Here is a 26,917-nt window from a genome sequence, read left to right on the forward strand (position 1 = left end):
GGGTTTATACAAATCCAAGAAGGAGGAAAAAAACTTTCCAGTTGCTACGAACATGTACGACGTTGGGATTCTTTTTTTTTTGGGGGGGGGGGGGGGGGGGGGGGATGTTTTGTTTACTTCGCAGACCCTACAGCACTGTTGAACAGGTACCGGCAGGCGATGTTCCCTCCCGCTGTGACGGAGGCAGAAGGAACTGGCGGGAAGCCCGCCCCTCGTCGCTGCAGTCCCCAACCAGGTCCGCTCCCACCCCATAAAAGCCGCCGCGCCGCCGCGCTCCGGCATCACTCTTTTCTTGGGGTTGAGTAACGGCAGTATGTCCGGCAGAGGCAAGGGCGGGAAGGGGCTCGGCAAGGGAGGTGCCAAGCGGCACCGCAAGGTGCTGCGCGACAACATCCAGGGCATCACCAAGCCGGCCATCCGGCGCCTGGCTCGGCGCGGCGGCGTCAAGCGCATCTCGGGGCTCATCTACGAGGAGACGCGCGGCGTGCTGAAGGTCTTCCTGGAGAACGTGATCCGCGACGCCGTCACTTACACCGAGCACGCCAAGAGGAAGACGGTCACGGCCATGGACGTGGTCTACGCCCTCAAGCGCCAGGGGCGCACCCTCTACGGCTTCGGCGGCTGAAGGCCTCTTCGCTCCCCGACCGACCACCTCGAGAACCCAAAGGCTCTTTTAAGAGCCACCCACTTAATCTGGAAAAGAGTTGTATTGCTTCAAAGCTGGTGAACAGGAAAGCAAAGTTTCTATAATCTTTGTTCTTAATAATTTATTTTTTTGTAAATTACTACGTAGGTAGTTCTTAAAATTAAGCCTCTCATAATTAAATGTTTAAAGTTAATAAGTATATATTAAGTTAGTAAAATTCAAAGCTGTTGATTTTAATATTGCTGCAATTAGAATTAAATGGTTTCTTTTGTTTTATTCCCTGAAGAAACAAGCTTAGCAGAAAAACACTATACTGTTTTGAGCTAGTGATCTGGCCGGGCTCAGGTACACATCGCCCTGTGGGCATCTCTCCTGGTTGTGTTTTTCCACTGATGGGAGTAAACACCCGTAGATATGTATTTAAGTTATGTTATCCCTGTAATGGTGCTCTTGGCATGTGAAAATGTGTGGGAGCAGGGTGGGAGGTGTCCCAGTTGGTCACCCACTGAGCCCCTTCTCATATAACTAAATACCAGAATGATCCCAAGTCTGTCATCTGACTGCTTTTTAGGGAGCTGTTTGTTATTTGTGCATTCAGTGAGTTGAAGCTTAGGAAGCTTTTTCTTTTAATGGCTGCTGAAGCCAGAGCAGTTCTCTGTATCCAGGGTCAGCAGCAGTTTTCCCTTCACCTGACAACTCTTCCCTGCTCAGGCTCTGAGGAAAGCTCTCCTGGCTAGTAAAACAGCAGAAACGCACTGGGAAAAATGGAAATGGACTAGAAGTTTGTATTTCAGCAAGCAACAGCCTGGGAATACTACTTGGGCTGAAAGAAATTTAATCTTGTTGAAAACACTATCCCTTGAACAATTACATTTTCATGTGAATTCACCTCAATCCAAAAGCATTTATTGTACTAGCTATGGTATTAATTTCTACTATTTCCAGATTAAAGTTACTCTAGGCAAAAAAAAACACAAACAAAAACAAACCAAAAAAAACAAAAGCAGCAAACAACTCCCTGCCCCTGAAAAAAAAAAAAGCCCCCTAACCCAACAAAAAATAACCTCCCAAAACCAAACGCCAAGCCCCAAAAATACCATTATAAGGAATCCTATTGATGAAACCCTGTACAACACTTATTTTTCAAAGCTCAGGCCTCGGTGAAGTAAAACAAAATGAACATGAACCTTCTATGCGTCCAGGACAGCAAAATTTACAACTACGCATTTCCCTTTTGAACACTTTTTATTATAGGTTTTCATTTTTGGTATATACTATAAAAAATTGCTACAAGAAATATATAAAACCGAAAACAAGACCGGCGCGTGCAAGGCGGAGGGCGGGTGAGGACGGATGGCGAAAAGGCGCCCTTCCGAGGCGCGCTTTTCGAATTCGAAAGTATCCAATCATAACGACGTGTTGCTGCCAGCCAATCAGAGGGGCGAGCATGCTATAAAAGCCGACCCGGCAACGGCAGGGTTTCATTCCGTGGCGACGATTTGAAGAGGCGTTTTGGGTCTCTCGGAGCGATGGCGCGCACGAAGCAGACGGCGCGTAAGTCGACGGGCGGGAAGGCGCCCCGCAAGCAGCTGGCCACCAAGGCGGCCCGCAAGAGCGCGCCGGCCACGGGCGGCGTGAAGAAGCCGCACCGCTACCGGCCCGGCACGGTGGCGCTGCGCGAGATCCGGCGCTACCAGAAGTCGACGGAGCTGCTGATCCGCAAGCTGCCCTTCCAGCGCCTGGTGCGGGAGATCGCGCAGGACTTCAAGACCGACCTGCGCTTCCAGAGCTCGGCCGTGATGGCGCTGCAGGAGGCGAGCGAGGCCTACCTGGTGGGGCTCTTCGAGGACACCAACCTCTGCGCCATCCACGCCAAGCGCGTCACCATCATGCCCAAGGACATCCAGCTGGCCCGCCGCATCCGCGGCGAGCGCGCCTGAGCCTCCCGCTGCGGGTCCCCGTCCCCCCCCCGTCATCCTTCATCCACCCACCCTAAAGGCTCTTTTAAGAGCCACCACATTGCACAAGAGAGCTGTGACACAGTGCTTCTTGATAGTTGGATACAACACTAAATTTTGAAGTCCTTTTAAGGTAGTGTAAATTTTTTGGCTGTTATATAAGTACTAATAGTAGCATTTAGTTTGTTTCTCCCTCACCCTCCCTATTTCTGTGCTCATCTGCTTTCTCTGTACTCTGTTGTCAAGAGGCCTTTGGAATCATATAATGCTGTTCCAATGGAAACATGTTTATAAGGTTTTCTAAGCAATTGTTTCATAATGTTTGATTTTCTGAGCGGACTTACATGCTGTATAGCGAGGGGTTTGGAAATGTCTAATCGACTATATGGAAAAATAAACTACAAGTTGGAAAAAAATGCTTGGAAAAGTTAAATGAAAAATACTTCAGTGATAGTGGTAAGAGCTATAATTTTTTTTAAAAAAAGAGTAGGACAGAAAACCTATTATAATTGATCCCCTGCACCCTCCCCAGACTTGATGCTTCCTGTAAAATATTTTATTTTGCAACAGTTTTATGGAGCAGTGTGGGTTTTTACTTTTAAGCAATGTGGAAGGCATAACCTGAGCTGGCATTGGGGAAAAAAGCTTCAAGCAGCTTTTTATTAAAGAAAAAACGCTGTAAATTTACTGTTGCTCTTACTAGGTTATACTCTAAAAATCCTAACAGTGTATTTGATGTCTCAGAGCCCTACCTCTCTAAGTATGAGGTGAATAAAACTAAAGTGCTATGAAGATAAGCCTTATGCAAAGGATAAAAATGGAAAATTCAGTAAATTAATCTCATTGTCATTTATAGTTTCAATTTTATTTGCTTGCTTTATGACTTTGAGGAAAGGCTGGAGCAGAGGACAAAGGACATCTTGGTAGAAGTGAAGAGAATCTGGTGGGTGTTCCTGGGAATTCTCCCTTCCCATTTTCCAAATAAATGGAGAGCACTGGCACAGGGGAAAGTTTTGTGGCTTTTGGGGGTGACCAAAACAGCTGAGGGAAAGGAAGCAGTTGTCAGGCCTTGGAAGCTTTGTAACCAATGACAGGCCTGTAGGACATACACTTATATGGTTTTGAGACTCGAGGACAAGTATTTTGTGTTTGATGATAAAAAAGATGGTGGAGGCAGTAGAGGAATCCCCAGAAGGATCAGAAGGGCTACGTTCACTATAGTTCAGTTGATTCAATACAGTTCTATAGTCAGGTAATTACAGTTGGTCTCTAGTTCAATTTCTTGGTTGATTGTGTCAAGTCTTGCAGACTCTAGCTGTTTTAGTATTTCGGAGAAGTCACCTTTTTTTATTCATTGACAAATAAAACATTCAGATTCCTATGGTTTTTGCTTCTTTGTTGTCAAAGCATCTCTTCCTCTGTCCTTGACAATGCTACCTGGCCTGTCCAATACCCTCCTGTAAATATGACCAGCCAAGTCAGTCTGAAATAAAAATTCAGGTATTTTGAGTATGGCATCTGGGGAACCCTGCAAGAAGTTTCATAGGGTGTATTTCTGAACACTACACAGAAGGGAAAGCATGGTAGGTACAACTAATAGTCACAGCATAGCAATGTAGGTATGAATGTATAGACACACATATATATGCTTTTCCTTTACTCACAAGTTTTAATTCTGCTCAGTATCCATCCACTTGTCTTTCCCAGTCACCTCTAACCTAACAACACCTGTCTTTATACATGTGGTTTATTTTTTGAGGTTCTAAGAATATGGTTGATTTTTTTAGGGTTAAGCAGCTATTTAAGATCACCCAGAGATCTGCCCCAAGGCTGGAAAAATTATGAGTGGCAGAGTGCGTGGGGCAGTATGGGCAAATGGTCAGTGGGCATCTCCAGTGTTTTGGAACTGCACCCTTGAAGAAGTGCAGAATCCTGCAAAACTGGTGCAACATTTGTAAAAAGTATGTTGTCACCCCAATAGTTCCAGGGAGACGCAAATCACTGCAATGTGTTGGGGCCTGGCCTATGCCTATCGAGCCCCGTTCACCACTATTCAGTGCCCTCAAGGGGAAGGGACGGTCTCAGGATCTGACAACAATAACAGGCACTGCGGCCACTCCAACCCCCGCGACAGGCACTGCGGCTGAACCAGCCCGTACCAATACCACTTGCCCCCATACAGAACAAGAAACATACAAAAATAAATTCAGTTCACTTAGTGAAAGATGAAGATGAACCAGAGTATTTCTCTTCCGCTCTGCAACTGAAACCAGAACAGAAATACATAACCTTATTTCCCAAATTTTGTATTAATAATGGTAACATATCTGGACAAACCTGATTGATAGTTATTCCTCTGTATAGTACTTTTCATCATAGTTTTTTTGGCCTTCATAGGTATGCTTCTGTGTTGTGAGAAAGCAGCCTCACACATCTTGTCTTTTCAACATGATCATCCATCATTCTGAGGCCAGCCTCAAAATCAATGTTTTGGGACAGATATTCTTGCTCCTGGAATTAACGATTGTTAAAACAGACTGCCTTAGCTGCACTCAACAGTAACACAATTCCAATGAGTTGCAGGAAGTTTCTGCTCTTGCCTAGACCCAGCCAGCCTCAAGAGTTTGAGGTGCAGAGTTCCTGAGCCTGGGCCAGTCCCAGAGTGAGTGGCCTGTCCTGGCCCCCCTTCTCCCTGAAAGCTGTTTCACTTTATGGCAAAGTCATAGCAATGTAAAAAACTCTTATTCTGCCTGATGTTCTCTGCTCACCATCCTTTAATAAATATATTGACCTCACGCACCCCCCCTCCCTTGAATTTTTCTCCTTCCTCACCCAGTGTTCATAAAGTGCCTGTTGCTCCCCTCCCCTGTTTGCAAAGCACCCTGGTGAATTGCGTAGCTGGAAATTTAGAGCCTTGTGGGGTTTATGAAAGGCAAATATTTATACACAGGCAATATAAAAAAATATCAACTTTTAAAAAAAAGAGCTAGGGCCATAAAGTCAAATGCTACAGTCTAGAAAAAAAGCAAGAAAACATTGCTATTTTCAGAGCATGCCGATTTCAAAACAGTGTTACAGCTCCTTTAATTGTGGACGTAGTGGCTCTTAAAAGAGCCTTTGGGTCTGCGTGGGCTGCCTCGGTGCCTGCCGGAACCGGGGAGGGGCTGCGGCGGGAGGCTCAGGCGCGCTCGCCGCGGATGCGGCGGGCCAGCTGGATGTCCTTGGGCATGATGGTGACGCGCTTGGCGTGGATGGCGCAGAGGTTGGTGTCCTCGAAGAGCCCCACCAGGTAGGCCTCGCTCGCCTCCTGCAGCGCCATCACGGCCGAGCTCTGGAAGCGCAGGTCGGTCTTGAAGTCCTGCGCGATCTCCCGCACCAGGCGCTGGAAGGGCAGCTTGCGGATCAGCAGCTCCGTCGACTTCTGGTAGCGCCGGATCTCGCGCAGCGCCACCGTGCCGGGCCGGTAGCGGTGCGGCTTCTTCACGCCGCCCGTGGCCGGCGCGCTCTTGCGGGCCGCCTTGGTGGCCAGCTGCTTGCGGGGCGCCTTCCCGCCCGTCGACTTACGCGCCGTCTGCTTCGTGCGCGCCATCGGCAACCGGACAGAACTCTCACCTTGCCAGGAGCAGAAGGGAATGAAAGAAGCGGCGCAGCCCCCTTATTTATAGCGCCGTCTCGTCTCTGATTGGATGAAAGGAAGCGCGACCTCATTGGCTACAGTGGGAATCCCAGCCTGGGCCCAAGGTAGAGGAATTCGCCGCCGCCCCCACCCCCGCTCTCCCCCACCGCGTCCCCGCTCCGAGTCCCGGCTCCCTCGGGGCGAGCCCGAAGCCTGCGGGCGGGCATTGCAGGATCAGCGCTCGCGTCCCTTCTGCTTCTCTGGCTTTCCCTCTCCGCCAGGTTGCTGACATATTAAATGCTGTGTGGAGGCTCAAATTCAGGAGTTGTTCTTAAAGCGCGAGTTATTTTAATAATTTTGGTTTTTAGTGGGCTGATTACAAAAGAAGAAAAAGTTCCTTCACAGCCATACAGAGCTCCATCTTACAGTAACAGGCACATTATTCCCAAAGCCTCAAAGGAAACAGCGCTTGGTACGTCAAAACACAGATACAGACGTTTTAGAAACCCTGTAATGCAAGTTTGTATCCTTAACAAGCATGTAAGGAGGTATAACGATTGAGATGCATCTTTTAGGCTATTATTCTAATAATGTTTTCTTTTCTTGAGGGAATTCGGTACAGTATCATCAAGTAAAATTTGAGAATACTTAGACAATTAATTTTTTTGTGAAATTAAGAGTTTGAAAAGGAATATGGATTTACTCTTATTACTTAATGTGCCCCTACTCGTTAAGGCTGTGTGAAAAACAGAAGTGACAGTAAGTGGTTATTGATTGCCCTTGTTTGCGAGCAGTCAATAACTAGCAATAGTTTTACATAAACACGAAAATCTGGTTTTGCAGTTTTTTCCTCCGGTGGTGAGGGAAATAGAACAATAATACTTTGGAGGCGCGTCCCGGACAGGAGTATTCCCTTTGCGAGAGAACAAGAAAAGTCTTTGAACAAGGCTTCTTCTGACGCATTTACTTGAAACGTGCTGCCAGGGAGGCATTTTCATTCATGATCCACCCCCCCCCCCCCCCATTTACTTTGGAAATCTAATATAGATTTACTCCTGAAGTAGCTTTTAAAAAGATAAAAAACTCATTGACAAAGAACTGAAGACAGGCTATAGTAACAAAAAAAATATTTATTTCGAATTGTCAAAAAGAAAGCATTTATATCAGACCGACTTTCGTAACCTTCCCTAAGTGACAAATTGTTTTCCCTTCCTTGCAGTTGATTATCTACCCTCAGTTAAATGAAAATTCCAAAGTACGTTAAATGCTCCAGATAACTATACTTAAATCAGCAAAGATTAAAAAAAAAGAAAACATTCTGTTTTGATTACAAAGAGCACTTGAAATATTTAGTGGCGTACATATTTGCAAGGGAATTTAAAGAGTACAGAAACAGGCATCTTTTACACAGCAAAACCAACTTTGCCAGCAACAGCAAAATTAAAAATCAAATCGCATATTATCACAAGATCTTTTTGCAGTACTGTATAATCGCTATTTTTAATAAGCTTTGGAAATTGTAGAGCAGATGGTTCAATTGTCCCGTCAGAGAAAACAATGTTACAGCTCTTCTTAGAAGGAAGTGGGTGGCTCTTAAAAGAGCCTTTGGGTTCTCGAGGTGGTCGGTCGGGGAGCGAAGAGGCCTTCAGCCGCCGAAGCCGTAGAGGGTGCGCCCCTGGCGCTTGAGGGCGTAGACCACGTCCATGGCCGTGACCGTCTTCCTCTTGGCGTGCTCGGTGTAGGTGACGGCGTCGCGGATCACGTTCTCCAGGAAGACCTTCAGCACGCCGCGCGTCTCCTCGTAGATGAGCCCCGAGATGCGCTTGACGCCGCCGCGCCGAGCCAGGCGCCGGATGGCCGGCTTGGTGATGCCCTGGATGTTGTCGCGCAGCACCTTGCGGTGCCGCTTGGCACCTCCCTTGCCGAGCCCCTTCCCGCCCTTGCCTCTGCCGGACATGCTGCCGTCGCTCAATCCAAAGGAAGGAGTGATGCCGGAGCGGGGCGGCGCGGCGGCTTTTATGGGGTGGGAGCGGACCTGGTTGGGGACTGCAGCGACGAGGGGCGGGGCTTGGGGCTCGCTCCCGCCGGATCTCCCCGCTCCCTCTACCGCGCGCCCCGCTCGCAGAGAAACGGCGGGTTCCGCGCGAGTTTCCCTTCCCGCGGCACAGGCGGTTCGGTGTCGCCGCCCTTTCCCGGTCCGTTCGTTTCCTCCAGATAAGAAAGACATTGGGTCTGTGTGTATAATAGCTTATATAATTTTTAAAATCTTTGATACGTCGTAATCCTTTAGCTGTAAAACCTCAATCATAGAATGCTATCCCAGCTACTGAATCACTTAAATTACTCTTTGAATTTTTACTGTAATTATTTTAAATTACGGGCATGTGTTATGTAGTGCAATTTCACCTTCTTGCATTGATTCTCACGTGTGGCTTCAGTGTTTTAAACAGCTGCTCCTCATGGTTTTATTAATGGAGCATCTTGCAGCAAAATCTGTCCAATCGTGTTTCTGAGAAATTCTGCCCCTCCTTGAATTTCTTTTTCATCTCCATTTCCCGCCCTTTCTGAACGTTTTCTCAAGGAGAGTTTAGCAGTAAAGGTACACTGATGGAGAGTTTAACCCTTACGTTCTCCGCTTTATTTTTTTTAAGGTAAAACGGTTGGTTTGGACAAATATTTTTACAGTACTTTCCATTCTTGTGGTGGCATAGACAGCAATGTGGCTTTTTTAAAAGAGATTGAAAAAATAAATATGTAAAAAGAAGGGTGGTTTTGTCCTTCAGGGGACGGTATTCAACTCTGGGTTTTCTTGCTTTGGGACAGGAAGATCTTCTGAGGTTTTACTATTGAAAACAAGAAACATTCGGTCATTTTCGACCTGAAAATGATCAGGAAGCGTGAAAAAAGTTTCCAGTATTGAGGGTTTGCTGCCCTCTTATGGACGTTGATTCTTTTTTTCCCTTTATAAGATGGGCGGCTTTATATAATGTATCCTTTCAAAAATATACAATATAAAACACTAATCACTTTCTATCTTCCCATAAGCCACAGATACAGATGTTGTATCTGCTAGCAGAGAATTACCAAGATCTTGGGTCTGCTAATCAGCTATCAGGAGAGCAGGATGGGATCTTGCAGTTCTCCTGTTTTTCCATTTGTTGCTATTAATCACTGGAATCAATAGAAAAAACACCTCAAGAAAACCTGCTCATCTGTTTTCTTATCCACTGAATAATACAAGGCTGTATGCCCATGTCGTGGTTTAACCCCAGCCAGTAACAGCACCATGCAGCCACTCGCTTACTTCCCCCCACCCAGTGGGATGGGGGAGAGAATCAGGGGAAAAAAGTAAAACTCGTGGGTTGAGATAAAAGCAGCTTAATAGAACAGAGAGGAAGAAACTAATAGCGATAATAATAACAACAATAAAGTGACAATAATAATAAAAGCATTGGAATATACAAAGCAAGTGATGCACAATGCAATTGCTCATCACTTGCCAACCGATGCCCAGTTAGTCCCTGAGCAGCGATCCACCCCCCCAGGCCAACTCCCCCCAGTTTATATACTGGGCATGACACCACATGGTATGGAATACCCCTTTGGCCACTTTGGGGCAGCTGTCCTGGCTGTGTCCCCTCCCAAATTCTTGTGCCCCTCCGGCCTTCTTGCTGGCTGGGCAGGAGAAGCTGAAAAATCCTTGACTTAGTCTAAACACTACTCAGCAACAACTGAAAACATCAGTGTGTTATCAACATTCTTCTCAGACTGAACCCAAAGCATAGCACTATCGCAGCTACTAGAAAGAAAAATTAACTCCATCCTAGCTGAAACCAGGACAATGACAGAAATTCATCTAATAAAGTGAAGCAAGGTTGGAACCGAGTTCCCTCTCTTCTTCCCTCCCAGATGATTCTTTAATGGCTTCCCTGTCTTCCATATGTCTTGACACGGCTTCCAGGAGGATCCATTCCATGGTCTTACTAGGCCCTGAGGTGTGGCTGACTGGTCTGTAGGTCCCAGGGTCCACTTTATTATCCTTTCTAAAGTTGGCTGTGATATTCCCTTTTCTCCAACCTCTGGGACCTTCACCTGACTGCAATGACTTCTCAACGATGAAGAGTGGCTTAGCAACTGCATCTGCCAATTCCCTCAGGACCCTGGGATGCATCTCATCGGGCCCCACAGACTTGTGTATGTTCATGTTCTTCAAATGGTCTCAAAGCTGATCTTCTGTGATGGGAAGGACTGTTCCCCCAGTCCCTGCCTTGAGGTTCAGGGACTTGAGAGACGTGGGAAGAGAGATTGCCAATGAAAACTGAGTCAAAAAAAGATGTTGAGTACCTCAGCCTTTTCCACGGCCGTTGTTACTACTTCTCCTGTCATATTATTGGGGGGGAAGGGAGGGGCACATTTTCTTTAATATTCCTTTTCTGAGAAAAAAGATTTCTTTACTGCCTTTCTGTAACTTGCTGTTCATGGCCAGGTATTTATGTCACCAGGTCTGGTCCTGACAGGAGAGAGATGCTGATGATAGTAAAATGTTCTCTCTGACAGAAGGAGAAAAAATATTTCAGGAGTTAAGAACCAAGTGGCCAAGGCAGCCAACCAGGGAATGGGCACAGGGTTCTGTTACGAAGACGGTAAATCTACAGCAGAGAAAATGGAGAAGCAGGGAATAAGTGGCAAAACACTGCAGTAGCAACAGCAATGTGCATTTTTACTAGGGCAGTTCCATACAACTGAGCGTGAATATGCAGTATGCAGACCCAGTCAATATATGCAGCCTTGGTTTACAAGTGCCAGCATACACTGGTTGCTGAAAGAACAACGGGAACTCTTTTTTTATGACTGGTGCAGGTCCTGACCTATGCTTTGTTTATTTTTATTGTTTTCAGTGTTTGATGAGAACAATAACCCCATTATTATTTTTCTATATTTCATTTTTTCCACAGCTCCTGGCAGCCCAATCCTGAAATCATTGAAAAGCAAACCCTGCAGTCCTTGGGAAAACCAAGCACTGGGGTTTCACTGATGTCCCAGCAGCAGGCCTGCAGGAATGAACAAAACTTGCACGGGAATGGAAGTGCAAAGAGATCACAAAAACCAATCTGCAAAGTGAAAATCACAATAAAACACAGCTCCAAATCCAGAAGGAGTTGCCTGAAATTGAGTATGAAGAGTGAAAGGCGATCCCAGGAGTCGTCACACTGATGACTTTGTTGTGCTTTGACAACACACGTTCTGGAGAAGAGGGATCTCAAATCCCCACAGAGAAATGTGGTTGGTATTCCCCAGTGCCCAGCACCGGACTGGGTGCATTGTGGTCTAGGTCATAAAAAAAAGAAACTTGTGGCAGAAAAGCTCTATTGTGTAACCTTGCTAAGTCAAAGGTGTCTAGGCGAAACTCTGTACCCGAACCCAAGCTGGCCCAAATCTCTACTGCCATACAAGCAGCTGAGAACAGGTCTGGTGTTAATGATATTCATATCACACTTAGTTTTGGGGACTCCACACCAGCTGTCCCAACCTTCCTGTCCATACACTATAGCTGTCTCCACACGCAGGTCCTTCCTTTTGAGGACCTGTAAACTTAGTCTTAAAATGTAGATATTTACATCTCACCATTTATTCAGCCCAGGATACTATGAAGGGCTTTTTCTTTGCTTTATTCAGCTTAGGGTGCTCACTGCTACCGAGGATATGCAACAACAGCATATCCCTATTTTAAACATCTTTGAGCCTGAACTAACATCTTTCAGCCTTTTGTTGAAGACCAGCTTTCAATTTTCTGTAACAAATGCAGAAGACTTTTTTATAATAGTAGTGGAATAGCTTCACGAAATAAAACTCCAGCTTTGATGTTTTTAAGAATTGAGCCTTTAAGAGAGACCTCTTTATTGTTTTTCAAAGACATACTGAGACTATGCAGAATAAACTCTTACTCTCACATGACAACAATTACAGTAAAAGACAGACACACACAAAAAGCACAGGAGTAACAGAACCCACTACCAGAGAACAAAGAGGTAAAGAAATACATGTACAGAAATTACCTGGTTTTGTGGTAATCTGACAGGCAATCTGGCTTTGTGGTGACTAATGCCGATGAAAAATTCTGTAACCCCATTATACAAAAGTGTTCATCAGTACACAGTGATTTATTGGTCTGTGAGGGAGTAACTTCGACAGAATTCTTGCCAGCTTGCTGAGAGTCTGCTCTGCTTTATGTAGACCTTTATCTCACTCATGGATTCATTTGCCGTTATTTTCTTTCTCCATTTTTACTTCTAGTGCTGGAACATCACAGACTTTTGATATTTATTTACTTTACTAAATAAGTAAATCTGTGAAATAAAAAGTTCACCCTATGGAAGAGAAAAAAAATGAAAACAGGTCTTCCTTGTTATAATTTCCAATTCTGAACGCATTTTTTTTTACCTTCCTCCAAATTTTCAAGCAGCTTAACATTTAAAATCATAAAGTGGTTACTTGTGTATTCTGTCAAAGCATACCCGCTCACTAAACACCACCTTTTTTTTGCCTTCTGTTAAGCCACCTCCTCTTTGACCACCAGCTGCTCAGTTGTCCACCTCAAATCATTGCACAGAATTACTGTTCAGCCTGATTCCAATCCAGTTCCCAGGCCAGAACTATTCACAAAAGACAAAATGTGTTTTGTGCCTGAGGTCTTAAAGCTCTGCTTACCATATCACCTGTGTTCCAGGCAGTGGTATTCATGTTCCTTCGAGTCTGTAGGGTGGGAAAATGTCCATGGAGTGAGGGCATTGTAGAAATTTAAGAAATCTGCCGTTCATCTTAGAACATGTATTAGTCTGAGCAGTTTGCAAATATGGAACAAGCTAAGGACATGAAATAGCCTATATAAAAAGTTCAGTAAATAGAAGCTGCATGGCCATGGAGATGTCCTGGGAAAGAAATTAATGCCCAGATATCCAAAAAGGATGTCATACAACAGTGAGATATGTTCCCTTTCCACTGCCATCATAAATCACACGCTTCAACCTCAGCTCAGCAGGTTAGCTAGAAAGTTGAACCACGACAGCAGAGTAGTATCCCCCGATTTTTTCTTAGGATATCAACTTCTCTTACAACCAGAATAGGAAACTGCTCCTAGGAAGCTGGAAAGTGGCCTGTTGAAGATGATGTGGGGCCCTGAGGGACAGACAGTGATCGAACACTGTGGCAGTGACTCAGTAATTCAAGATAAGCTATTTCTGAGGGACAACCAGTGTGGAGTTGTGCATGCTCAGCTGAGATGGGCTGGCATCCACAGGGCTAGCAGTGCACAGGCTAAGGGGAGAGGAGGATGAGAAACAACGAATTAGGGGTACTGACTGATATGCCAGTGTGCAACTGGCATAGCCATGACATTACAGTTGTCCCTGAAAGCTGATTTTTCTCAGAGCACTCTTGCTCTTTGTCACTGTACTCACTTTTTCCAGTTGGGAAAAAAATTATCCAGTGGGTATCTATGCTAAGCTACCCAGCTCAGCTTTACAAGTTTAGTTGGATTTTTTGGTTTGATGTTAATTTTGTCCCTGTACTGGACAAATATCCACTGGAGCCTGTACAGATTCCGTTCAGTGCTCCTGCATACACATACACTTCTTGTTCGTGGTGTAGAACAATCTCTTACACTATTTGGCAGCTATCTCCAGCTAAGGACTATAAAGTCCATTCAGCTGAAGCCACAGCTATGTACTCTTTGCTTGTAATGGTATTTTAGACTGGTATTATTGTACATAGGGCAGTGCTCTCCATTACCACTTGTGTTCAGTAATGCACTGATTTTCTAAATCTCAGCTACTGCAGTAGCCAAGGTAGGTAACTGCTCCAACTGAATTTTCTTAAAAAACAGTTATAATAATTTGAGGTTTCCCCCTTACCTCTCAGAAAAGGGAAAGAAGCGCCCTGATGCCTTCCCCAAGCGAGCAGGGAGGGTAAGTTGCAACAGGCCAAGAATGAACTGCTGTCATTACTCCGACTCATTCCAGGGGCTGAAACGTTTATTCCAGGGCCGTTCCACCGAGGTCAATTCAATTAGCATGGGTATGTATGATCCAGTTACAGTAGCATGGGCAAAACTGTGTTTTGCCTTTTTGGGGTCAGCTGTAAAAAGATGAGTTAAGCATGAATATCACGTTTGCTACAGCAGCATACATGCTGTTTGACCATACCCAGTCAAAATCTACTCCCCTCTGACTAGTTGCAGCAGGCTGGAAAATCGCAGTTGAGCCACTCTCCTCCAGTCAGAGCACCCAGTTGGGTGAAACCCTTTGAGAATTTGTGGGTGTGACTCCCAACACCCCTTGCTGATGGTAACTCTGAGGGTCTGGCAGGCACTTCTGCATCCCAAACAGGGGCCCAGGCGCGTGAGCTCAGGAATTCGGGCTGAAGGGATATTGCCTGATAATTTCAGGGGGAAAAAAAGTGGGATATGCATGCAGGTTTGTACGTTATATAGAGGAAGAGGTCATAAACCCAAGCGAGGGGGGGACCCGACCCCGGCGGGTTCCTACCGCTCCCAGCGTCTCCGTTGCCAAAATGAGCCCCCGGACCGGCGGGCAGCACCAAGGGCTTCTCGCAAGGCTCCTCGAAATACCCGTGTCCTTTCGGACCCGGCTTGTCCCGCGACTTCCAGGGAAGGGGCGAGTTTGCAGGGGACAGGAGTGGACTGGGAGTGAAAAAGCCCACGGGAGGGGTAGCGAGCGCGTACCCAGGAAGTTCATAAACCTCTTCCGCCGAGTGGAAAAAAAAAAGCGGAGCGGCTGTTTAACCCGAAAACAGCCGTACACAAGAAAAGCCCGAGAACCGCGGCCAATCTCTGCGCAGCGCGGGCTTTTCGAAACCGGTCCGGCTCCGGGGAGCGGGCGGGCGCGCTTCCGAGCGCGGCTCTTCGCCCCCGGCTGATCGGAGAGAAGCTACGGGGAGCTGCAGCACACACACACACACAGACACCGCCCCCCCCCCCCCGTGAGCGCTGCCCGGCTTCCACGGGGACTTCGGGCTCGCACCGATTTCTTGCGGTTAAGGGGAAAGCTGCTTGCACCCCCGCCCGCCCGGCTGTGCTGAAAGGAGCCGTACAGCGGTGAACGCTGCTGCGGTGCCGCCCGGCACCTGTGGGAACAAAAGCGAGGAAGTTTGTGCTCTTATCGGAACCACCTCGATTAAGCAGAAAAGCAGTGCTGAAAAACAAAACTAAAGATTACACACACACAACGAACTTAAATAAAGCGTTTCAGCTCTTATTGGGAAAACTGGGGTGGCTCTTAAAAGAGCCGTTGGGTGTATCTGCAAGGCAGACAAGGTTTTTTCGGGAAGATTTATTTCTTCTTGGGCGCCGCCTTTTTCGCCTTGGCTGCTTTGGGCTTGGCCGCCTTCGGCTTGGCTGCTTTGGGCTTCACCGCCTTCGCCTTGGCCGGGCTCTTTGCCGCTACCGCCGCTTTTTTGGGCTTGGCAGCTTTGGTCACCTTCTTGGGGCTCTTGGTCACCTTCTTGGCCGCGGCAGGCACCGGTTTTTTGGCTTTCTTGGGGCTCTTTTTCGCCGTCACCGCTTTCTTGGGCTTCTTGGCCGCGCCGGCGGGCTTCTTCGCCGCCGGCTTCTTGGGCTTGGCGGCGGCTGCCCGCTTTTTGGGGGCTTTCTCCTTCACCTCGCCGGGCTTCTTGCTGAGACGGAAGGAGCCGGAGGCGCCGGTGCCCTTGGTCTGCACCAACGTGCCCTTGCTGACCAGGCTCTTGAGCCCCAGCTTGATGCGGCTGTTGCTCTTCTCGACATCATACCCACCGGCGGCCAACGCCTTCTTGAGCGCGGCGAGCGAGAGCCCCTTGCGCTCCTTGGAGGCGGACACGGCCTTGGTGATCAGCTCGGTGACGCTGGGGCCCGCCGGCTTGCGGGCTTTGGAGCCGCCCGCCGCCTTCTTGGGCTTCTTGGCGGCAGCCGAAGCCTTGGCGGGGGCCGGGGCGGCGGCAGCGGCGACGTCGGGCGCGGGAACGGGCGCGGTCTCGGCCATGACGACTCCGGCCGTGTCCGCGCGAACAATAGCGGCACCGGCGCCGCCGCCCCCTTTTATAGGAGCGCGGCGGGCGCTGATTGGTGCCGCCCGCCCCGCCCCGCCCCGCCGCCGCCCGGCGCCCGTTGTGTTTCTTCCCGGTCCCAAAAGGGCTTTTTCTTCCCGAAATTTACTGCCGATGCACCCCGTTTCTTCGCGGGCGGGGAGGGGGACGCCCGTCCGACCAGCTGGCGGAGTTTCCCCTCGGAAGGAGCAGAAATGAGGGGAAAGCGACCCCAGAAACTCCGCGGCGTGGAGCCGCAGAGACCTCGGGAGAGAGCAGCTTTCCTTTTATCTTTTAAATTAAATTTTTTCCAACGGCTGAATGGGCACAGCCGGCGTGGAATCTTGTGCTTTGGAAGGTCCGCTCCAGCACAGAGCGAAAACCAGAGTGCTTTGAACGGTTGGTCTCGGCGTAAATCGAGATTAAAGCCGTGGAAGTAACACAGCCTCGCCCCGCGGTCCCGGCGCCGCCTGCAGCGCTGCCCGCCTCGGCCGAGCCGCTCCCCTCCGAAATCCCGCAATCCCGCTCGTGTCCGTTCAGCGACCGCCGTGCCTTTAGCTGATCTTTCCGGGGAGACGGCTGTGCTTTAGCAGCGGCTGTGAAAGCCGGCGGCACCTCACGCCGGGTTCGGCCCTTCGGTGGAACAAAGCGCCGACCGGCCCCGCCGAAGGCCGGTGCGGTGTCACTGCACCGGCCGTGTCGCCTTAACGAAGCCGCTGTCGTTTGTTATAGTCAGGAGTCGGGATAGCTGCGATCGCAACGGGTCGGGTTTTAGTTCGAGAACGTGTAAAACGTCTTTGCGCGGCGGTTTGTTAAAACTGATTGGGAAGGAGAATCTGGGGTGTGATGAACTTGGAAGTGGACGGGGAGTCAAAGCTGAAAACTCGGTCCTCTGAGGGCGTCTTCGGTAATCAGGACACTTTATTAGGCAAAACTAATTTCTTTGTTCTCATGTCGTAAGTGCTTTGGTAACAGCGTGTGGTGATTCACCGCTTTTCCCCTTTCAGAAGTAAGGTAAGAATTTAAACCGTATCAAGAGGGTCCCTTCCCCGGTCATTGGCAGCTCCATATTCTAAACAATAGATGGATTCTCACTTTCTTCCTTCGTTTTCAATGGCATGTTGCTTTCTTTTTAATACGAAACAGTCAACAGTCTGCCTGCAAAAATGTTGTGTTTCAGACAGTAGGTACCAGGCTGTTACCAGCTCCTAAAAACGGGTGAGCGGATCTATTCAGGGCTAAAAGAAAGTGTAACAGAGTGCATGAAATGCTGGTACAAAAAAAAAACAGAGTTCCCGCTGCTTGGGACTGTGAGAACATACAAATACGCGGATGTGAGTCTCCGTGTGACATTCGAGAAATGTCTGATCACGCGTGTTTAACTGAAAATGCTAAAGGACTGAAATCAAAGCAAGGACTAGAGTTATTCTACTGATTTTACATACCTTCCCCCCCCCCCCCCCCCCCGCTTGGAGGTGAAATGTGGGAAGAAATGTGGGAAGAAAAGCTTGGTGAGGTCTTTCAGCGAATGCATTTCAGCTTGTAAAACTAAGGTAAGTACCTGTTTTGGGTGATCTATCTGGCTGCGGTAACGAGCGTGACAGGACTGCAGATTGTGAGACTGCAGGACTGTGCATTGTGTATTGATTAAACACAAAAATTGGAAACTAATTTCAATACCCATTTTTTTCTGATAGTTATTTCCAATAATGGGGGAGGATTAAAGTTCTCGGTGACATGACTGAACACTACCAGAACTGCTGACACTCTGAGGAAAATATTTCTTCTAAACTAGTAGCAGCGACCCCATGGTAAGAAAGAACGGAGATTTCCAGTCCTCCCAGAGGCAGTGAAGCTATCATTTTGTAACTCTCTAGTCCATTGATACCTGTATATGAGTGGTTTGTCTGTTTCAAGCTATTCACATTTAATGGAGGCTTTCTGTCAATTCTCTGGACTTGTACAACGAGGAATATTGTCATCCTTCTCAGTCTTTGAAAGATTCCTAGTAATCTTTTTATTTTTCCCAAATCCTTTAAGGCAGAAACGGACTCTGAGACTCCTGGAAATAGAGAGCTTTCACTTTTTGCTTTCATTGTCATGATTGTTTCTTGACTTACTTGGAAACTGGAAAGTGCTTAGAGATTTGATTCTGATCTCTCAAGCCCATCATTGCTCCCTGTAAGATATATTTCTGTACACCAGAGATCATCCCCGTCGACTCTGCAAGAGATTTGTGACCAAGAAAAGGCAGATTGGTAGTATCAGCCTGTGGATTCTCATATGAAAAAAAAAATAATTATGATCTTCCCTACAGCATAGGTCAAATCAAAGATGGGCATAAAGCAGAAGACAGGAAGGGCAGAGCTGAGTGTTGAAGCAACTTGCAGATCATTTGCTCCCCTCTGGCTCTTTTATCCAGCTATGTTTTGCTTTTGGATGTTCAAGCATAATATCCTAGAACTATCCAAGTATTTGGATTACAAGCTAGTAAGTGGATTTAAATTTCTCAGCCACTGTAGTCTAAAATTCAGTTTTTCAGCCACTGTAGAACATAATCCAAAACAGAGAGCATGTGCTCAACACAGGAACTTGGTGCAGTTACACAGGTACAGCAGGAAGGCTTCCCCAGGCTTTGATATTCCGTTATTTCTTCAGGCAGAAATTGTATTTGGGTATTGCCACTCCATCCACCTTTCCTTAATTTTTAGAATTAGCAAGTGTCAATAAAAATACTGAAACATTTTACTAAAATATTATTACTTTCTTTCCAGAAAATAAACGCTTTTATGAATTAGCACAGGCCTATGGAGAGTTTCTACCTGGAATTGCTTTAACAGGTTACTAGGAAATGAAATTAACCATTGACAGGAGAATGTAATTGGTTCTGATTCTGCATCAAAACCCCACACCTACTTTGAATCAATTTAACTTTATGTAGACTGCTTACTGAAAGTGGACATCTACCCTTACTCCTATTCCAAGGAAGAACGGAGTAGGTAGTAGCACATGATTGTTGCCCTGCATTTTAATGCCCTCTTTCAAAACTGATGGCAAGCACAGGTGTCCTAACATTCAGGAATTCATGATTCTCTGCTTCTTTCTGCTTAAAAGTCATAGGCTTCCACTGTTTTTTCTCTGCCTCTCCTAAAATTTATTTTCTTGAATTACTAGGCCATTAAATGTGCCCTATAATAAATGTTGATGCAGTATCTTCATTATCACCATGCACAAATGAGCAGCAGCTAATTTCTTCACCATGAATTGTGGCTTCCACAAGGATGAGGGTCTTCCTTGGTTGTAGGTCAATCTTAGTTTATTCTCCCAACAAATTTCTGGATATAGGCCATAGGTCATGGTGACATATGCACTACAAAATATTCAGAAGAGTCTGCATTCCACATCTGAAAGACATCTCAAAATCCTGTTTTTTTTCATACAACAGAACATGCCACATTGTCAGGAAATTGAATAATTTTTAAATCACAGGCATATCATTCAAATACAGATGACAATTACTTCTCCATCTTCCAGCCTTTGTCCTCTAGCACTCTTGAGAGGATGGAAACCCTGCTGCTCAGCACACAGAAGCTCCAATGGACTGGAACTTTTCATTTCTTTTTCTTATATGGAGCAAGTGCATTTTCTGACACAGCATTAACTAATGACTGGCACAACACTAATGGCTGCTGCTGGAGCTGGCTTAGTGGCATAAAGGTGCGAATGATGAGAAGGAACAATTTATGCTTAGTCCACAGCGTAGATCGAAACATGGGCTAGAAAGAATAATTTTCCAGGTTGCAGATTCCCAAAACTGATTGAAGAATGAGGTGACCCAGAGTGTTTTTCTAAAAATCTTGTTAGAGCTCCTTCCAGAATTTCAGGGTTAGGATGTGAATGCGACCTTCTTGCCCACAAGCAATTGGCACTTACTGCCCTTTGAAAACTCCAAAGATGGCACAAGTAGATAAAGTTTTGGTATAGCAGTGAGGGAAGGCAAGGAAGTTTGTGAAACTCCTTATGCACTTGGATTTTTTTTTTTTCTTTTCCTCCATGATGCAAAAGCTGTACATGGAGTTCCCCAACTCCATTGATAGCAGTTAGCCTAATTCCTATTGCTGTGTAACAGCCCAAGCTCTGAGGGTTACTTTAGATCCATCTCTAGTTATTTCTACACTGCAAGGAATGTATCTCTGCCGGCTTCAAAGCCTATTAAATCAATGCTGTAGTTTTAACATTAAAAAAAAATAAAAGAAAAATTTGTAACATAGGAACATAACAGGACTTTTTTTTTTCTTTCACTTTCTATTACACTAACATAAAATACTGATTGCCTCTTCTGCTAAAAGAGAGACTTCCATTCCTCCGCTAATTCTTGAAGCTCCTCTCATCCTTTAATACCACAGTGATGAATCTTTAAACTGAGCATTTACATAATACAAGAGAATGATTTACCTATAATCTAATGGCTGCAAACTAACAGTGGAACAAGGCAAAGCTCTCAAGAGAGCTTCCACCCAGTTTTTGGTGCTTGGAATTGGTGAGTAACCCCCCAAAATTCAGGTGACACTGTGTCCCAGCAGCCTAAACTCTGCCACTTTGTTATTTTGTGAAGATTTTAATCCTTGCACACATAAGGAGATTATCAGGTGAATTCTTCAGCACACACCGATGTAGAAAGAGTGGGTGAAGATAATCAGACAAGTAATAACTGACTGGAAACGTAATTCAGAAGCATGTCAAATATGACATGCACAAAATATTACGTTCTAAGGCTTCACATATTTGAAAGCGTTTAGAGGCATATACAGGAACAAAGGTCAGGGCAGACAGTTCAAAGTGATTTCTGTTGTTTGGTGCAGTTGAGAGTAATTTTGAAATTCAGTTTACAGCTGACATGCTCAAATTACACATTTTCAACAGTGGTCCTCACTGATGACATAGAAAGAGGTCAACTTCATGACTGTAGCATATAAATCAGAAATTCATCCACATATAAAAATGTTTTTCTGCTGATTTTCTAAAAAACAAACTAAAAAACCAAAACTCACAAACTGTGGTCTTGAGGGGGATGATTTATGAAGGTAAGAAGCCAAGAAGAAAACTGTAAGAAAAATTTAAATGGAGACAACATAAAAGATAGGGAACAGAATTAAGAAAAACTGTAACAAGTGCTTTCAGAATTTTCATAGGTACTTAATACCATATTTGCTATAGTTGGCCTATTGCTTTATAAATTATTAACAATTGTGCATAATCTTCTAGGCAATATATATATCTTATCATATGGAATGCTATTTAAAAGTATTCCAGGGCATACGTAGGCCCCAAACTAATATCTAAAAAAGGCAAATGGGAGAAAGGAAAATAAACTTGACATATTGTTTCTGACAGCCATATTCACTATAAACTCTACCCGGTTCAGGTAGTTTATAATGTACTGTCATGTTCATTCCCTGTATAAGTTACCTATCATCAACAGAACTAGAAATTATGATTTCAAGGATTAGTGCTATGCACAAAGGAAAACCAAACCAAAACCAAACCATGAGATCTGCGCTCATACTTGGAAATAATTAGTCCTTGCCAGTAGGGTAATTTATAAACAAATGTTGGTATGCAAAAGATGCGTATGTTGTGCTGCATGTATAGCAGTACAGTAATATTAAAAATATTCATGATAATGGTGTGAAAAATAGCAACAACAATCGAAAGTCCAACTGAGGCTTCTAACACTTATGTCATCTTGTCAAAACAGTGATGAGAAAACGTTTCAAGAAAATTAAGTGGTGCTGAGAAGATGGCAGGAGAGGAGAAGACCGGCGAAGTGATGGAAATTAACTCCCAACTCTGCCAGGCACAGATGTGCCGGGCGATCTCTTCCCGACCCTCTCCAAAGGTCAGCGGGGGCCTCAGGACCGCCGACACCGGCCGTACGGGCGCGTTGGGCCGCGACCCACCGAGGTTCTTCAGACAGGTCCCCGCCGCCGGCAGAACGCGGCGGCCGCGGGAGCACCCTCGGCCGTCAGAGAAGGAAGGAGGAAGGTCTGGCGCCGTCGCCCCGCCCGGGGGCGGCAGATGCCGGGAAACGGCGCCTCAGGGGCCCCGGGGCCGGGGAAGGCGGGCGAGGCGGAGGCGGAGGCGGGGACCGGCCGGCGGAGCCGTGCGGCGCCCCGGGGAGGGGCCCGAGAGCAGCGAGGGGCGAAGGCCCCGCCCCGCCCGCGGAGCGGCAGGCCCCGCCCCCGCCGGCCGTGCCCGCCCCTGCTCCCAATCAGGTCGGACCCCTGGCTATAAAGGCCGCGGCGCGGGCGGCTGCGGCTCACAGCTCGGAGCGGCTGGAAACTTGAGCAGCATGTCCGGCAGAGGCAAGGGCGGGAAGGGGCTCGGCAAGGGAGGTGCCAAGCGGCACCGCAAGGTGCTGCGCGACAACATCCAGGGCATCACCAAGCCGGCCATCCGGCGCCTGGCTCGGCGCGGCGGCGTCAAGCGCATCTCGGGGCTCATCTACGAGGAGACGCGCGGCGTGCTGAAGGTCTTCCTGGAGAACGTGATCCGCGACGCCGTCACCTACACCGAGCACGCCAAGAGGAAGACGGTCACGGCCATGGACGTGGTCTACGCCCTCAAGCGCCAGGGGCGCACCCTCTACGGCTTCGGCGGCTGAAGGCCTCTCCGCTCCCCGACCGACCACCTCGAGAACCCAAAGGCTCTTTTAAGAGCCACCCACTTTTTCCTTTAAAAGAGCCGTGTCGCGTTGCCCCCCTTCTTTGAGTTGTTGCCACGTTTAGGTTCCTTTCCTTTCCGTGCTCTCAGTTCTCTTTATCATATCATAATCTCTGGGTTTCTCTCTAGCGCTCTGCCGCCGCATCGCTGCCCTTCCCAGCTCTTCTGCCTCCGTCTTTCTGTCCGGCAGCCGCTTTCGGAAGAGCTTGCTGGGATGCTGCGCTCTGCTACGTTGCGGCTATTCCCGAGGCATTTACCGACGCCCAGAAGTCCCTGGAAACCGAACCGGGGCTCTGCAGGGCGAGCCTTTCATCCGCGGCTGCGTGCGGGAAAAAACACGGGCCGGGGCAACAGCCCCCCTCCTGCCCCAACAAAAGAGAAATAAAATGGAGGAAAGAAGCGAAACCCAGCTCCGCCTCGCCGAGTTCTCTAGTGCAGGGGCCTCCTGCCCGAAGCGGGGAAAGGGCCGCGAACCACACCGGCTTCACCTCGGGCGGCGAAGCGAGCGAGCTCCCGCGTAGGGGGGGCACGGGGGGCTGGCGGCCTCCCACAGGAGCCGGGCCCCGCCCCGGCGGCGAGCGGGTTAAGCGCCCTGGCTCTTTTGAGGAGCCCGCGCGGGCGGCGATTGGCTCCGGGCGATTCCGCGCTCGCTCGGCAGAGCAGCGCGGTCGAGCCTCCGCCCGCTAGCCGTTGCAGGGCCCGCGAGCGACGCGCTGGCTTCCCGGCCGCGCCTGAGCTCGGCGGCTCATAACTGAGCCGGGGGGGGGTGCAGAGGGGAGGCGCTCCCCACCCCACGCCCCCTTGCAACGAGCCGACCCTCCCCTGAGGAACGCACGCACGCCGCTCCCCTGCCCACCGCGCAGCAGCATCTCCAGCTCCTTCGCGAGGCTGTGGGTGGCTCTGAAAAGAGCCTTTGGGTTTTCGCTTCTGTGCTCGGGGCGCTCCTCCCGGCCCGGTTCACTTGCTCTTGGCCTTGTGACTCTCGGTCTTCTTGGGCAGCAGCACGGCCTGGATGTTGGGCAGCACCCCGCCCTGCGCGATGGTCACCTTGCCCAGCAGCTTGTTGAGCTCCTCGTCGTTGCGGATGGCCAGCTGCAGGTGCCGGGGGATGATGCGCGTCTTCTTGTTGTCGCGGGCCGCGTTGCCCGCCAGCTCCAGGATCTCGGCCGTCAGGTACTCCAGCACGGCCGCCAGGTACACCGGGGCGCCGGCGCCCACCCGCTCCGCGTAGTTGCCCTTGCGCAGCAGCCGGTGCACGCGGCCCACGGGGAACTGCAGCCCGGCCCGCGACGAGCGCGACTTGGCCTTGGCCCGCGCCTTCCCGCCCTGCTTCCCGCGGCCGGACATCCTCGCTCCGTCGGTCGGTCACTCGCTCGCTCCGCACTAAGCTCCCGCTGCCGTCGGACAGAAGCAGGTGAGTTACCCGCGCCCTGCGGCCCGCCCTTATATCCCTTTCCTTTGCGCGGCCGGCGGCTCCTGATAGGCCGAGGCCCCGGCCGGGGAACGCGCACCCAATGGCCGAGAGAATCCCGTCCTGGCCAATAGCGAGGGGCGCAGCTCCGAAAGGCCTCCGCCCGCCTTCTCGAGGCGGCCAATGGCGAGGCGGCAGGGGCGGGATTCGGCAGCCGGCTCCGCCCGGAACGAACGGTCGCTCCCGCCGCCGCCGCCGCCCGGACCCGCGGGGGCCGCGCCGCGCCGCCCCGTATCTGCCTGTACTTTCTCTTTGCTTTGATTGTTTTAGAGCAGCCGGGTCGGCAACGTGCGCGTTGGGAGGCCGGAGCTGAGGCGGGGGGAGAGAGGAAGAGAGAGGCACGGTGGCTGTGCCAGCGAGCGGGAGTAAAGGAGGGGAAAGGGGGCCGGGGGGTTACCGGGAGAGCCGAAAGGCGGTACTCCTCCTCCCCGCGTTGTTCCACGCTGGGTCTTTTCCCCGCGGGAAGATTTCGACCCTTTCCAACACCGGGTCACCCCGACGTTTAACGCCCTTTCAAAACTGTACACGGCTTCCACGCCTCGGACAATCACCACAGCTCCCTCCCTTCTGTCCTGCCCACGCAAATGCTGGGGGGAACGCTACTGGAAACCGGTTTCCGCAGTCACTGTCCGTTTGGACCTAAAACTTCAGCCCCATCAATGTGTTCATCTAGTATAAAAAGGGAACAAAAAGGGTGAATCTTTTTTATTCTGTAATGAAATGGTTTTGTTCTAATATCTTAATTTTATTTTCCCTTCCAACCTATTCTTTTTCAACTGCCAGATCTTTTCCCTCTATTGTCTTTTTATATGCTGTTTGTTTCTGCACTGTTTTAAAGTACTTAAATAAAAGTTCTGTATCTTCCAGTGAAAATTTATCATTCTGAACTCTGCACAGAAATATGTACTTGAAAAAAAAGGAAAATTACAGTGAAATGAATGTAATCTTTCAAAAGGGAAGTATTAATTAGTAACTCACGTTATGCTAAAAAGGACTTGAAAACAATAGTACATAGTACATGAGGGGTTTCCAGAAATGGAAAAACCACACAGTGATAAAGGAACGGTCTGCTGAGGCGGCAGCGCTCCCTACCCAGAACAATGACTGAGGGGGAGGGGGCAGTACTTGCCCCTGGCGGGATTTTTAAACTTCGAATCCACCAATCAATGACATCCAGGAATTAGCCCTCCGCCTATCAGAGAAGGCACTGGCGCTATATATACTCCCCGACGAGCAGGCGGCTCTCACTGCTTCTGGTCCTTCCCTGCCGGGTTCTTGGCTCCAGAGCGATGGCGCGCACGAAGCAGACGGCGCGTAAGTCGACGGGCGGGAAGGCGCCCCGCAAGCAGCTGGCCACCAAGGCGGCCCGCAAGAGCGCGCCGGCCACGGGCGGCGTGAAGAAGCCGCACCGCTACCGGCCCGGCACGGTGGCGCTGCGCGAGATCCGGCGCTACCAGAAGTCGACGGAGCTGCTGATCCGCAAGCTGCCCTTCCAGCGCCTGGTGCGGGAGATCGCGCAGGACTTCAAGACCGACCTGCGCTTCCAGAGCTCGGCCGTGATGGCGCTGCAGGAGGCGAGCGAGGCCTACCTGGTGGGGCTCTTCGAGGACACCAACCTCTGCGCCATCCACGCCAAGCGCGTCACCATCATGCCCAAGGACATCCAGCTGGCCCGCCGCATCCGCGGCGAGCGCGCATAAGCCGGTTTGGAAATTTACGTATTTTGACAAGGTACTCTAACCAACACAAAGGCTCTTTTAAGAGCCACTCCATACACAATTAAAGAGCTGTGACACTGCTGGACAAGTTTTATTTCTCAATTATCGTATTATTTTATAAAACGTTCCTAAAATTCACATTAATTAAATTTCCACTAGCGTTCCCCCCAGCATTTGCGTGGGCAGGACAGAAGGGAGGGAGCTGTGGTGATTGTCCGAGGCGTGGAAGCCGTGTACAGTTTTGAAAGGGCGTTAAACGTCGGGGTGACCCGGTGTTGGAAAGGGTCGAAATCTTCCCGCGGGGAAAAGACCCAGCGTGGAACAACGCGGGGAGGAGGAGTACCGCCTTTCGGCTCTCCCGGTAACCCCCCGGCCCCCTTTCCCCTCCTTTACTCCCGCTCGCTGGCACAGCCACCGTGCCTCTCTCTTCCTCTCTCCCCCCGCCTCAGCTCCGGCCTCCCAACGCGCACGTTGCCGACCCGGCTGCTCTAAAACAATCAAAGCAAAGAGAAAGTACAGGCAGATACGGGGCGGCGCGGCGCGGCCCCCGCGGGTCCGGGCGGCGGCGGCGGCGGGAGCGACCGTTCGTTCCGGGCGGAGCCGGCTGCCGAATCCCGCCCCTGCCGCCTCGCCATTGGCCGCCTCGAGAAGGCGGGCGGAGGCCTTTCGGAGCTGCGCCCCTCGCTATTGGCCAGGACGGGATTCTCT

The 26,917-nt window shown here is 49.0% G+C and overlaps 6 protein-coding genes across 6 annotated transcripts in view; 2 read left to right on the forward strand and 4 right to left on the reverse strand.

The window, feature by feature from the left end:
• The window catches only part of LOC126034515 (histone H1.10), a 30,676-nt gene extending 14,417 nt beyond the window's left edge, over nucleotides 1-16,259 (reverse strand). Inside the window, exon 1 of the mRNA XM_049792312.1 lies at nucleotides 15,622-16,259. Within this exon, the coding sequence (XP_049648269.1) occupies nucleotides 15,622-16,254 (633 nt within the window). The 5' untranslated portion in view covers nucleotides 16,255-16,259. The remainder of the gene's footprint in view (nucleotides 1-15,621) is intronic.
• On the forward strand, nucleotides 296-23,954 carry LOC126034543 (uncharacterized). The gene is made up of 3 exons (XM_049792346.1): nucleotides 296-620; nucleotides 2,174-2,511; nucleotides 22,641-23,954. The coding sequence occupies exons 1-3, from the start codon at nucleotides 314-316 to the stop codon at nucleotides 22,959-22,961; spliced, it is 966 nt and encodes a 321-aa protein (XP_049648303.1). The 5' UTR covers nucleotides 296-313; the 3' UTR covers nucleotides 22,962-23,954.
• On the reverse strand, nucleotides 3,793-6,340 carry LOC126034521 (histone H3). Its single transcript, XM_049792320.1, has one exon. It carries the CDS (start codon nucleotides 6,191-6,193, stop codon nucleotides 5,783-5,785), a length of 411 nt encoding a protein of 136 aa, XP_049648277.1. The 5' UTR covers nucleotides 6,194-6,340; the 3' UTR covers nucleotides 3,793-5,782.
• LOC126034518 (histone H4-like) lies at nucleotides 7,331-8,889 on the reverse strand. The gene has a single exon (XM_049792316.1). The coding sequence runs from the start codon at nucleotides 8,445-8,447 to the stop codon at nucleotides 7,866-7,868; it is 582 nt and encodes a 193-aa protein (XP_049648273.1). The 5' UTR covers nucleotides 8,448-8,889; the 3' UTR covers nucleotides 7,331-7,865.
• LOC126034529 (histone H2A type 2-C) lies at nucleotides 23,866-24,428 on the reverse strand. Its single transcript, XM_049792330.1, has one exon. It carries the CDS (start codon nucleotides 24,365-24,367, stop codon nucleotides 23,978-23,980), a length of 390 nt encoding a protein of 129 aa, XP_049648287.1. The 5' UTR covers nucleotides 24,368-24,428; the 3' UTR covers nucleotides 23,866-23,977.
• On the forward strand, nucleotides 24,343-26,872 carry LOC126034520 (histone H3). The gene has a single exon (XM_049792319.1). It carries the CDS (start codon nucleotides 25,781-25,783, stop codon nucleotides 26,189-26,191), a length of 411 nt encoding a protein of 136 aa, XP_049648276.1. The 5' UTR covers nucleotides 24,343-25,780; the 3' UTR covers nucleotides 26,192-26,872.
• Nucleotides 26,873-26,917: the final 45 nt, after the last annotated feature.

This window comes from Accipiter gentilis, chromosome 34 (genome assembly GCF_929443795.1).
Source record: "Accipiter gentilis chromosome 34, bAccGen1.1, whole genome shotgun sequence".
Classification (NCBI taxonomy): domain Eukaryota; kingdom Metazoa; phylum Chordata; class Aves; order Accipitriformes; family Accipitridae; genus Astur; species Astur gentilis.

Bases quoted from the DNA above. Each gene is read 5' to 3' on its own strand.
- LOC126034543 (XM_049792346.1), top strand. From the start codon at position 314: ATGTCCGGCAGAGGCAAGGGCGGGAAGGGGCTCGGCAAGGGAGGTGCC. The intron at 621-2,173 runs GCTGAAGGCCTC...GGTCTCTCGGAG, and splicing joins CACCCTCTACGGCTTCGGCG to CGATGGCGCGCACGAAGCAG. The intron at 2,512-22,640 runs ATCCACGCCAAG...GCGGCTGGAAAC, and splicing joins AGGACACCAACCTCTGCGCC to TTGAGCAGCATGTCCGGCAG.
- LOC126034521 (XM_049792320.1), bottom strand. From the start codon at position 6,193: ATGGCGCGCACGAAGCAGACGGCGCGTAAGTCGACGGGCGGGAAGGCG.
- LOC126034518 (XM_049792316.1), bottom strand. From the start codon at position 8,447: ATGTCTTTCTTATCTGGAGGAAACGAACGGACCGGGAAAGGGCGGCGA.
- LOC126034529 (XM_049792330.1), bottom strand. From the start codon at position 24,367: ATGTCCGGCCGCGGGAAGCAGGGCGGGAAGGCGCGGGCCAAGGCCAAG.
- LOC126034520 (XM_049792319.1), top strand. From the start codon at position 25,781: ATGGCGCGCACGAAGCAGACGGCGCGTAAGTCGACGGGCGGGAAGGCG.